The sequence below is a fragment of the Nicotiana tabacum genome, chromosome 22 (genome assembly GCF_000715075.1).
Source record: "Nicotiana tabacum cultivar K326 chromosome 22, ASM71507v2, whole genome shotgun sequence".
NCBI lineage: Eukaryota > Viridiplantae > Streptophyta > Magnoliopsida > Solanales > Solanaceae > Nicotiana > Nicotiana tabacum.
The window spans coordinates 7,748,780-7,761,764 of NC_134101.1; the positions used below are offsets into that span (position 1 = coordinate 7,748,780).

Below are 12,985 nucleotides of genomic sequence, written 5' to 3' on the forward strand. Positions count from 1 at the left end.
AAAACCAAATAGGAGACAAAGTAGGCTTTAAAAATCCGGAACACGCTCGCCACGGGTCTCGCCTCGCGAGGCAAAACGCGAGTTTCACCTCGCTACACACTGTGCGCCGCAACCTCTGACGCGAGCTCCTCCTCGCTTTAGCCTGCCCGTCGCCAGCTCCATAGCGAGCTTTAATCCTCGTGTCGCATGCTCTATAGCGAGCAAATATTCTCGTGTCGCCCAACTGCTTAGCTTCAATTCAATTTTTGCTGCCTAACTTTTCAAACTCTTTTCTCATTCTCGTTTCTTGCTTTTGGTTCATTTTTAGTTGTTCTCCTTTCTTTGTTTTGATTTCCTTTGTAATATTAAACTTTATTCCTTGTATATTCAATAATCAAATAATCATAGCTCCTTTCTTGTAGTGTATAAAATACACATAAAATCTCTACTTTGCTCCTAATTTCGTCTTCAACGTACATACACATAAAATAAACTCAATTAAGCACAAATATAGTATAGTTTAGCATTAAAGCCTCAAAATGTAAGATAAGTAATGCACTAAAAATATGAAATTATAGCCAAACATCACTGCCCCACACTTAAACATTGCTCGTCCTTGAGCAATCAAACTACACTTTATATAAACACGGCCTTTTTAAACAATTCTTCTAACTCATCACACCAAGAAATTTTAAAATAGACTAAGCACAAGAGTGTAACATCTTCACCTCAAGATTTGACTCGCAAGTACCATGCATCACTTTTCAAGTTCAATCCTAAATTCGTAGATAGTATAAGTATGTGCAAAATGACCCACCAATGAATATATACTCGTAATCCCCTTCTAAAATCGCCTCTTCCTGAAGTCCAAAACTCAAAAATGATGACAATGAGCTAAATCCCAATATCTGGATATAATATACCCCTAGGCAGAAAATGCACATTGCAATCGCGACGTGTACCTCAAGCGTTCGCAAAGAACACCCACATGCACACCTAGGCGATCGCGACTCCCAAAACGCGGAAAATCATCTTTGGGAACGACTCCTAGAACGCGTTCGTGAAGAACAAACCACTGGCCCTTAAAATCCTTCTACGCGATCGCGACCGATGCCACGCGATTGCAATTAATACCTCTGCCACCCAAATCTGGCCGAATTGGTTGGACAGATTATGTTTTCATAGACTAAATTTGACACCCCTAATATCTATCTACATATACTTCGTAGATGAGCTAGTAGACTGCTCAATGTTGCATGGATTGTGATCTGTGAAGAGAAATGAGAGATACAGGACTGCTAGGTAAAAGGGAAACGGGGCTCAATTGCTGAAGTCTAGTTAATAACAAACACAGTATCCTAGGGGGAAATGCAGTTTTAAGCTCTCATTTTGTGCCTATATTGGTGTGATGGAGAACATATTGGAAAATCAAGTCAGAAGCTAGTTCAAGCTTGTCAATTTCTTCACACAGGAACAGACATTGTATATCAAAAGACTATTGTTTCATTTGATCAACAGTGTAACTGTAACATCTCACAAAAAGCTGGCTTGATGTTTTGCTGTACAATTAATGAAGACCAACGAGCCATTACAAAAGCACTACACTGTACAACTGTGATTAACATGGGAAACCATGTTAATATTCAATAATACTGGAAGCTGTTAGCCAGATGACTCCCACAAAAAGCCGTGTCCTCCTTACCCTCTGGCTCTGTTCTTGGTTTCACTAGCACCATCATTGCCATGCATCAGATGATATTGATCATACCAATGAAAAATTCAATCTATCATGTATGCCCAGCCATGCCTATCCAGAAATGCGTGTACAGCTTCTTTTATGGCTAGATTTGGCACCAACTGGGACGTATAAAGTGGTTCTCGTGTGATTGGATCAAAGTTTCCCACCTAAATTGGCACACTCAGGAATATCGATATAATACAAATGGAAGAGAATCTGAGATGCCTAAGGTGATGAGGAAACAAATTTTACCTTCTGCAAATGGTCAAGAATCACTGCCCGCTCGTATGTAACCCCACTGGGAGTGATGACAGGGTCACGAAAAATATCAAGAGTGATTTTACAACACAAGTGATCAGGAACCTGGGAATACTCAGTGTCAAAGGATAACACAACACACTTGCTTACAAAAGGGAGTAATCACTAAGATGATAATGCTTGAATGCTCACCTCAGTTGGAGTATCATCTTCTGCAGCTTTCATGAAAACTTCGTCCACAGCTTCCAATTGCTTCAAAAGAGACATTGAGTTTTCATCTACAAGCCCTTCCATCTGAGAACTATCGAGCATGTGTTTCTCCTTGAGAGCTAATTCACAGGATTCTCTGAGGCACATTTCACAATAAAAATAATGGGGAGACAACCTACGACATTGGTATAAAAATACAACAAAAGTAACGGAAATTTATAAGTGACATAAGCAAGAGCTATTACTTCAAGTTCTGAAGTTCCCAGGAGCGCCTTGTAGATTCATGCTCCCACTCCAAGTATTTTGCTTTTGCAAGCTCTTCCCAGATCTCTTCAACCATGTAACTTCCTGGATTTGCACCTCTTCCAAGGTCTAATGCCTAACAGGATACATAAGAAAGAGCTGTATCATAATTCAGTAAAGCAAACTTCCCTAAAATCATCCTTTCAACCATCATAATTCAGCAAAATAAACTTCGCTAAAATCATAGTTTCAGTTATGCTCATCATAAGAACAAATGAGCTTTGATAGATTTATCCGAGACTTAGTTGCAGAACTTGTATGTACTTACAAGACAAAAAGGAAAGATTCATCCCAAACTCTTTTGCAAAATATATCACGTCGCCTGACATCTTAAGAACAAAGATTAAGATATCATTTTGCCAGCACAGCAGTGGCCATGAATAGTTCATGAATTACGGTTGGGTTTCTTGTGCCAAGATTTGAAGTCAACACACTGATGGTAGTATATTAATTAACAGGTTGCTCTAACATACATTCTTGTAACTTGAGCTTCAAGTAGAGAAGTGTTTGATTATTGAAGTCAAAGGCGAACCCCAAGCCTGGAAGGCGGAAGCATTACTTTGCAGGAATTCAGTTGTTTCACAGGTTTAGGTTGTTCCTAGGAACACTACAACCGATGAGGAAATCTTCAAGTCGAAGTTTGGTTTGCGTTTGGTGGATTGAACTCAAAAAATCCCTATAGCATAGTGTTAGTCTTGAAGGGTGTTTGGCATAAGGGAAAATGTTTTCCATGGAAAATGTTTATTTTTCCTTGTTTGGTTGGTGAGTGAAAAATAAATTCCGAAAAATATTTTCTAGTGTTTGATTAGAGAGTATAAAATATTTTTAGGAAAATATTTTTTTATGATACTCTCCTCAACCCACCTTCCCCAAAATTCCCATGTTTCCTGTACTCCTTCACCCCCCCCCCCCTATTTTCTTCAACAATTTGAGCTCGATAACTAAAAAAAAAAATACTTTATTTTGTTGAGAAAGAAAGTATCCTTTCTACAACATGAAAAGAAATTATTTATTTTGTTGAATGAAAGAAAATACTTTTTCTATATCATGAAAAGAAAATACTCAGTTTGTTGAAATGAAAGAAAATACTTTTTCTACATCAGAAAAACAAAGTACTCGTTTTGTTGAAATGAAAGAAAATACTTTACTACATCATGAAAAGAATATATTCATTTTGTTGAAATAATAAAGAATACTCTATCTACAACATGAAAAGAAAGTACTCTTAATAATAGTTCTATTTAGGGTGGGTGGTGGGCAAGGTTGGAGTGGGTGGGTAGGAGAGTGGGGAGTTGGGGTGGGTTGGTGGGGATGGTAAATAGGGTGGAGAAGGTTGAAAAAGAATTTTGGAAAATGTTTTCACTTCTTTTGATAGGGAGGAAAATGGTTTATGAGGAAAATGTTTTCTAAAATATTTAAGCCAACCAAACATGGAAAAATTAGAAAATATTTTCCGGAAAAATTTTTCCTCATACCAAACACACCCGAAATCTTCTTGTTATTTCTCCGGGTATTGTGTGAATGCAACGAAAAGACCGTAAATAACGATTAATGAAACAATTCATATATTGACATTTTGAGCTCATTTCCAAATTTCTACTTTGATATTCCCATCATCCGGTAACCACAGGATGATCCACAAGAAAGGTGGTAGGGTTCGAACCTAAGGCCAGCCTGCCCCAGACTGAACTATTCTTTTCAGTTACTACTAGTAAGAGCAACCAACAATGAGCATATAGGTTTGCTAAAACAATGTAAAAATAATTATCTGATAATGTTTCTTGAGGAATTTATTCATTATGAGTAGGTAATATGAAAAAATTCACTAGCTTCACTTGTCATTGACTAGGAACATAAATAACATCCTTAATATCAACACTATTTTAAGTTGTGGTGATCTCACCCTTAACAAAGAAATGCGAACCAAGTCGACCATTTTTCCATCAAGCTCACTTCTCATCTATTGGACTAAAATAGTTCCTTTGTCAATGGGTTCCATAATATGTGAACAACAAATGCAGTGAAAGCGAACTCAAGTCCCAGAGAAATATCATAGTTAAAAAAAAACACAAATGGAGGAGAGAAAAAGAAGGTGATTTGTTGTTATCTACCTAAACTTTGGTGGGTGAAGTTACTCGATGCCTGTGCTGTGGAGGTAGCAAGTATCCGATGGAATAGTTGAGATGGGCACAACACCGTTATCAAAACAAAAGAAAAACATAAAGCCTATTATTCTAGCATAATTAGCTTTTCATTTATCTGTGCACCTCGTCTGACAGCTATTTTTCGAAAACTTCAAAGAGCAACTTTTAGAATAGTTCACCACCATGATGATCCTAACACATATGAGGATGCTAGGGTTGCTATCCAATAAACGTTTTCGGCACTTATCCCTGAGATTTACAGTAAGCTTCTTCTTTGGTTAAAAAAGAAATTATATTGGAAGAGCAAAGACGAAGAATACATGGTTAAGGCCAAGATGTTCTTCACAAGCAAGCTATCAACAACACACTGGAGTGTTGTGCGGACTACAAAATGCTGCCGCACCCGTAGCTAGTGGCGGACCCAGAATTTTTATCAAGCGGGTTCAAAATGCAAAAAAGCAAATATATAATTTATAATTTCAGATTTTAGATTCGATTAAGAAAAAAAATTAATACATGTAGTTTTCTTTCCCTAAATTATATATATAAAAAATATATTTCCTAGTCTAAAAATGATAAATAAAAGTTTTCCCATGTCGTACGAATATAGGAAAGAAAAAAGAGTGTTGTGTATAGGATATAGGGAAACAAAAAACGTGATGTTTATAGGAAGAAAAAAATGACTGTTGTATGCATATAGGAAAAGAGAGTGCCCATTATGGGGCTGGTTGGCTTCGAACTCAGGACAACCTAAAAGAATTGAACTCGCTTTGCCATTGGGCTGGACGTTGTCCTTGTTCTAAGCGGGGTCATCATAAATAATATACTCACATTTTCTGAAAGAAGGATAATATATATATATATAGTGTTATTTTTTGATGAAGCGGGTTCATATGAACCCTCTTGACCCCATGTGGGTCCGCCCCTGCCCGTGGCGGGTCTTCCAAAAATGCATTACTTTTGGAGGATACAACACGCACCCGGCAACATTTTCGGAGAGTCCGAGCAACATAGGTTATTCTACATGATCACTTAGCTAAAAGCATAAGGGTGAAATTAGATCAAGTTTAGTTAAAATAAGATCAAGTTTAGTTAATGTTTGAACCTAAGGCATCTTTATGGAAAATGCAGACTCAGAAAATAAGCAAACGAAATGATAAAAAGGTTCTGAAACTTGTTTTCTGACAATCAGGCCTGCTAACTTCATATGTTAAAAATACCAAGAAATGAGCAATGACAATAGCAGCCGCACTACACCATTACTAAAAGAGTTGCATTTGGATTAGACTAGTATGACTGTATGAGCACGAAAGAGGAAATTATAAAAGCAAAATTAAGAATTATATAAGGAAAAAAAGACCTACTTGGTCACATTATCATTTTCATTTTGGATACAGATTAGGCACCACAGAGTGCCACGGCTACCGAAGTGTTAAGTACCAATTTGATGTATGGACAGTTGCCACTTGCCAGACAAATATTTAAACATGTGTAAGAGACAATGGCTTACCTTTTCCAATTCCCTGACACCTTCGGCATACTGTTCCTTTTGTAGCAATGCAAGACCAAGGTAATAATGGGCCTGTACTCCCAGAATTCACTCTTTAGGTTATTATCTGTAGGGAACGAAGAATTTCTAGCTACACCAACTTAGAAAGACAATAAATTCAGCAGATAAGAAACAGAGGTTTTCTAAAATTATTCAGCTCAGTTCTATCTGTGATTATGTGGATGCTCTAATAAGTTAAATTATCCTTCTAAAACTTTGACGTTGCAAAAACCTTTGAAACAGTACCAAATTAACAATCTCCAGAATTTACATCATTAATACCTCCAGAGTATCTATGCATTATTCTATGCGAACAGCAAGATTACAAGAATACCATATTTGAGTTGTTTCCACAGTTATCCTATTAAGGTAACTGCTGTCTCATCATACGACTTCTCCGGTAGAACAATAAAGATTTCACTTCATTCATACTTAATCGTTATGACCATAAATATTATTAATATCCATGAGAAGAAAAGGCTAGATTTAGTTAAACACCGAGAAACACGCCTAGTCCATCCAAAGAACAAAGGAAATAATAAAATATCAACATTGATAGAACATATATATAGTTATATGAATTCCCCACATTGGAAAAAACGTAAAATTATGCTTAAATGTAGAGTACAAAGTTGGCACCTTTACAGAATTGTGATCGAGCTGAATAGCCTTTCTGCAATCCTCCTCCACTCTTTGCCAGTCACTACATACCAACAACGACAATAATAAAATAAACATATACAAAGACATCACTAAAATGCCCCCAAAAAGAAAATTGGTAGAAACGTACTTCCTCTTCCGATGGCACAGGGCACGATTAGTCCAATAAATGGGAACATTAGGGCACAATGTAATAGCCTAGAAAATAAAACATTCAGTAGCATCAGATATGTTAGAAGAGTAAGGAAATGAAATAAAGAGGAATATTTTCATTTAACCTAACAGTAAAAAAGACCTCTGTATAAGCATCAATAGCAGCCCCAAATCGATTCTTTTGAAAGTAACTGTTGCCATCTTGCTTCAGTTGCTCCGCTTGCTTTGAACCCACGATCGGTGACATTTTTCTCCTTTTCCTTTTTTCTGCGATCTTAAAATCACCTCGACTTCCTTCAATCTCTATAACCCCACCCCCACCCCCCACCCCTATTTCTCCGTCCAAATTATATACCGGCTATAGATACAAGTATATACAGAAGATGTGAAACAGGAATTTTTTGGGGTGGAGTAGAGAAAAAGATGAAGGGCTGGAAAATTAAATTGAAATTGAAAATTTGGAGGAAATTGAGCGGCAAGAGGGAGAAGAGTCGTCGCGAAATTTCAAGAGCATCGGATGCCAAATGCGCAGAAAGGAGAAAGCAGCGATTGCGTCACATATATGATGGTGCGCCAAATGGTCACAATTCAACATGATTGGGCAGGCTAACCAGCTTTCTATTAGTCAATTAAGAGAACAGTCTTTTTATATTTTGGAGCCTCGGAGGTATTGGTGTCAATGGTTTGGCTCGTTTGTTTATTTTATAAAATTTGTCTTATACTAATTATTCGGTTATTTTATTATATATAATCAAAATTAAACTTTTCGAATTCGTCTTAATCATGTCGGTTTCTCTTTGGTATCGGTACCCTTCGATAATTTTTCAATATTTTTTTTAAATGTCATGTAAAAATTCGAATGCAATAACATAGGTACTTTTATAAGATTTAGCAAAATTTTCTAGACATTTTTACAGTTTAAAAGGTGATGAATTAAAAAAATATGAAAGGTGACCACAGTATAGATCCATCAACTATTCTATATCAGCGTAAAAAAAACTAAACAAATACAGAAAAAATATAAATCACACAAGTAAAAAGATATTGACCAAATTGAGATTCAATAAGAAAGTATATAGAAAATTAAATATTTTAAAAGATAAAATCTAAATTATACGAAAGGAAACATATTCAATACATTGTAGTTTGCTATTTATAATCGCTATAATACCTTGTGTCTTGCTAGCGAATATGATAGAAATAATTTATTTTCAATAGGAGTAGCATAATAGGTTTGGGAATTAGGATTTTGAGTTTAATTACTTGTTGGCTTGTAACTGTTTCATATGCCCAAGAAAAAGATTAATGCTTTATTATTTATAAACTTAATATATAAGTATATTTTTCACATTATAAATTTATTCAGTACGGTTCGGTATTTTTCGGTTTTTTTTCATAAAATAAAAAACATACCCTAATTAACGGTACGGTTATAGATTTATATAAAAACCTACGGTTTTATTAAGAGAAACCTAAAAATCGGTTCGTTATGGTACGGTTTGGTCGGTTTAGTCGCTTTTTAAATATCCATTCACACCCCTACTCGGAGGTAAAGTTATTTCCGTCTGACCTATAGCTCACGAGTTCAAGCCATAAAAATAGTCATTAATGTTAAGGTAAGCTAGAAGGGAATCCAGTATATAAACTTTATGATTTTAACCTTAAAAGTTCTTAGTATTGAACTCGTTATATCATTTAAATATAGGTTCATATTTATAATTTGTTACGCTTTTAGTGAATTTTTGCACATAAATTTGTGCTCCACGTCGAAAATTATGGGTTCAATTGAACCCATTGGTATAAGGCTACATTCGCCATTGTACGTGTCTATATCATACTTATTGAAGTGCGACCTTTCCTGGACCCAATATGAATTAGGAATACTTTATGCACCAACGGGCCTTTTTTGTTTTTTAATTCAGTAAGTTGCATAAAAAGGACGTGACCTTCCTATGCAAATTCGCTAAAACAATTTAAAATATTAAAAGGAATGAACCTGCTTAAAATGGTAATAAAAGCATAGCACAGTAATCAAGTGGGGTCTAAAACAAGTTCGATGATATATTTTTTGTGACTTTTTTTCTTTTAATATATTTTATCAATTTTTTAACTTTATAGAACATGATATTTGATATTTTGTAGGCAAAAAAAACTAAGCTAATTTTTGACCTAAAAGACTTCTTTTTATCACTTTCCCTTTGATTTAAGTAACAACAATTCAAGCCACAGATTTATATACTCCATTCGTTTTAATTTATGTGAATCTATTTGACTGAATACGGAGTATAAAAAAAACTTTTAAAGTTTATGGTATAAAATAAGGCACATATATATTTTGTGTGGCTATGGTAAATTGTTTCAAAATATAAAAATTCATTCTTTTTTTAACGAAAAATTGAGGGAGTATAAGTCAAACAATTCCCTTTTCATATAATATCTACTCACTTAAAAATATTTATACAATCAAATCATAAATTAGATAATTACAAATAATATTTCCATTTAGCATTATTTGATAATATGATAAACATAGTGTAACGACCCGACCGATCGTTTTGAGTATCACAGCCCTGTTTCCCCCTTTACTACTCAATTTGGGCTTTACATTTGTTGTGTGACTTGCCAGGGTAATTGATTCGGGTTCGGTGAGATTTTGGAATGAATTGGAACACTTAGTTCCAAGGTTTAAAACTTAAGTTGAAAAGGTTGACCAGATGTTGACGTATGTGTAATGACCCGGAGAATTTTTGCTAAGGAAATTAAGATTTTGTGGTGTCGAGATAGATCAATTAGTACAAAGGCTCAGACTTTTTGGGTTTAAAATGGTAGAAATTTTCATACACTTTAATTGAAGATTTGAGGGTCGAGTTGATGTCGTAATTTGGTAAAATTTGTATGGTTGGACTCGTGGTTGGATGGGCGTTCATATTTTGTAACTTTTATCGGGTTCCGAGACGTAGGTCCCACGGGCGATTTTTGAGTGTAATTTCGAATTTTGTGGAAAAATTAGTATTTTGATATGGAATAAATTCTTATAATTTAGGTTGACTGAATCAAATTAATTGTGACTAGATTCGAGCCGTTCGGAAGTTGTTACGCGCATAATGAAATTTATGGAAGCATTGTTTAGCTTGCTCGACATTGGATTCGGCTTGTTCGAGGTAAGTAACTCTATTCTTAGAAGCTCATGATTTATACTACCAGTTCTTGGGAAAAAGTATTGGTTTTAGATATTTTCTTTTAATTAATTGTCTCGTTAATTTCATTGGAATCAGATAGTTGGTAATTGACTTATCTAACGGGTTGGGTTAGGTGTCATCACGACTAGTTAAATTTTGGATCGTGTCACACTATAACTTAAACCTATTATTACAAGTTGTGCTAATAGCAAATCTTAGACATTATCACAATAAATAAATTAAACGATTCTCTTCCCTATATAAACCCAAAATTCACCATTGTCACAACTAACCACCACCTCAATTTACCACTACAAAGAAAATGGCCTCTCTTCTCCATTTCCTATTCTTCTTCTTTATCTCATTTCTTCTAAATTTCTCCCCTGTAATATCACTCAAATGCTCGTCGCAAATCTTTTCTAATAACACCCACTTTGCCAATTGCACTGATCTCACTTTTCTCAAATCTTCTCTTCACTGGACTTATAATTCCAAAAATTCTACACTTTCAATTGCTTTTATTGCTCCTTTGCCATCTAACAATGGTTGGATTGCTTGGGGTATTAACCCCACCACCCCCTCAATGATTGGAACTCATTCCCTTATTGCATTTAAAGAATCCAATGGCTCAATTGTTGTTAAAACTTACAATCTTACTTCCTATAAAACCATTGTAGAGTCTAACAAACTTCTGTTTACTGTTTTGGATTCTAAAGCTGAGTCCTCTAATGGGGTTATGAAAATCTTGGCCACTTTGGTACTACCGGCAAACTTGACTTCGGTAATGTTAACATATTTGATTTTTTTTTGGAATCGACAATGCATTTTCCATAATGGATTTTTTTTTAAAAAAGTATAAATCTTTCATACTTGTGTTTCCATCCTTTTTATACGAGGAAAATATTTGAGAAATATATATTTTTAGTCGCTTTAAAAATAATAGGCAACAATATATATGTATATATATATATATTATACACGTTTTAGCTACCGAATGCAATTAGTTTCGTCCGACTGACCATTTTTGTATTTTTTTGCCAAAATATTTTGTATTAAGACTTTTTCGTTTCACTCGATAACATCAATAATGTTTTAACTTTTTAGAGAGTTTTATTTAGGGAGAAAATTGTTGAGACACAAATGTTAGCATGACACTTTAGTGAACTATTTTGAGAGTAAGGTTATTACTTCAAACATTTTTATATTGTGGATTATTCATCTTGATTTTCGACCATAGAATTAGATCAATTATTCAAAACCAACTTCAATATTTTTTTGGTGTCCACTTTGGTATATGTTCTTTTTATTTACTGATTTACTGTCATTTAAGATTTGTTATTTTTATATGACACCGGATTATTTTGATCCTAACAGGTAAACCATGTCTGGCAAATTGGGCCAGTAGTGAAAGATGGCATACCAGTGGTACATAAGTTTGATGCAGACAATTTGAATTCTAAAGGCATTTTGGATTTGGCTACTTCTTCTGGTGATAGAAAAAAGAATGCCATTGCCCCTACTCATGCTCCTGCCCCTGCTAATAATATTGGTGGACAGAATAGAAAAGAAACTAGTGGATCTTCAAAAATTTGTGAGAGTGATTTTAGTTTCTATGTTTTCTTGTTGTTTCTTGGAGTTTGGTTATTGTAACCTTAGATTGACTAAATTTTCTGATTTGTCAATGCAATAACATGATTCTGGAAATTAGGGTAAAAGGTTAGTAGTAGTCGAGTTTCGGACACCGTATCCTTTCCATCATATCATTCTCATATTATCTATGCTTCGATTTTTATTACTACATGTCGGTTGTTGTTACCCTTGCTTCTGTGGCTTATTGCTTTGTTATTTTAATGTTGTTGTTGCTATTCTTGTTTTCATTAGTCTCAACATGGCTTCTTCACTACTACTTTTCTTTTCAAAACTATTAAGAAATTCATTTTTTGAGTCGAGGGTCTTCCCAAAACAACCTATTTACATTCATAAGGTATGGGTAAAATCTGCGTACACAGTACCCTCTCCAAATCCAACACTATGGGAATACTTTGGGTTTATTGTTGTTGGTAATAACACGATTCTTGTGTTATCGGAGGAGGATCAATTAGCTAATGTTCTAATTTGAAGTGATTCACTAGACGAAATGTCACGTTGGTTCGTTCGTTATGAATTTTATTCTTCTTCTTTTTTTCTTACGCATGTAAAAGATTTATTTAAAATTCAAATTCATTAATTGATGTCTAAGGTGTCAATATATAAAAAACATAAAATAAAAATATTTATTAAAAAAACAAAATGCAAAGCACAAGAACGAGGAGAAGGGGATTGGATTTTCAGTATTCCCTCTTTTATCTTTTCTTACTCATTGTTATATTCACTAACTCAAATTTCTATACTAAAAATGGTTTGCTTATGCAATTATCATTTAAAAGTTGGAGAATACTTTATTTTTTTGCTATATTTTTCTAAAGAAAAACAATGTAGTTCAAACGCACCAAACTCACCCTAACATAACAAATCTAACAGCACATAGGAAACAAAATTGACCTTCCCAAAAAGACCCACTCTTCTGATTTCAAAAATCTCCCCCTCACCTCCTTTACAACTTCTTATTCCTTTCCGCCCTTTAATTTTTTTCATTTTCACAAAATAGGAATTTAACCCTAAATCTCCACAGTACCCATTTACTTGCTTTCTTATTGTCAAAAGGATTGAATTCATTTGAGGGACACTGTCGTTTCTTGGTTTTACAACTCTTTTCGACTAAAAGGGATCTCCTAAATTCGCTTTGAATTATAAAAAAAGATACTCAAGTTCC

The 12,985-nt window shown here is 34.6% G+C and overlaps 2 protein-coding genes across 2 annotated transcripts; one reads left to right on the top strand and one right to left on the bottom strand.

The window, feature by feature from the left end:
* Nucleotides 1–1,464: 1,464 nt before the first annotated feature.
* Nucleotides 1,465–7,582, bottom strand: LOC107826895 (E3 ubiquitin-protein ligase CHIP). The gene is made up of 8 exons (XM_075244462.1): nucleotides 7,137–7,582; nucleotides 6,972–7,039; nucleotides 6,821–6,884; nucleotides 6,143–6,214; nucleotides 2,431–2,564; nucleotides 2,168–2,321; nucleotides 1,970–2,080; nucleotides 1,465–1,884 (listed from the first exon to the last, which is right to left on the bottom strand). The coding sequence occupies exons 1-8, from the start codon at nucleotides 7,239–7,241 to the stop codon at nucleotides 1,759–1,761; spliced, it is 834 nt and encodes a 277-aa protein (XP_075100563.1). The 5' UTR covers nucleotides 7,242–7,582; the 3' UTR covers nucleotides 1,465–1,758.
* Nucleotides 7,583–10,471: 2,889 nt separating this feature from the next.
* LOC107832522 (auxin-induced in root cultures protein 12-like) lies at nucleotides 10,472–12,009 on the top strand. The gene is made up of 2 exons (XM_016660387.2): nucleotides 10,472–10,954; nucleotides 11,548–12,009. Exons 1-2 carry the CDS (start codon nucleotides 10,496–10,498, stop codon nucleotides 11,821–11,823), a joined length of 735 nt encoding a protein of 244 aa, XP_016515873.1. The 5' UTR covers nucleotides 10,472–10,495; the 3' UTR covers nucleotides 11,824–12,009.
* Nucleotides 12,010–12,985: the final 976 nt, after the last annotated feature.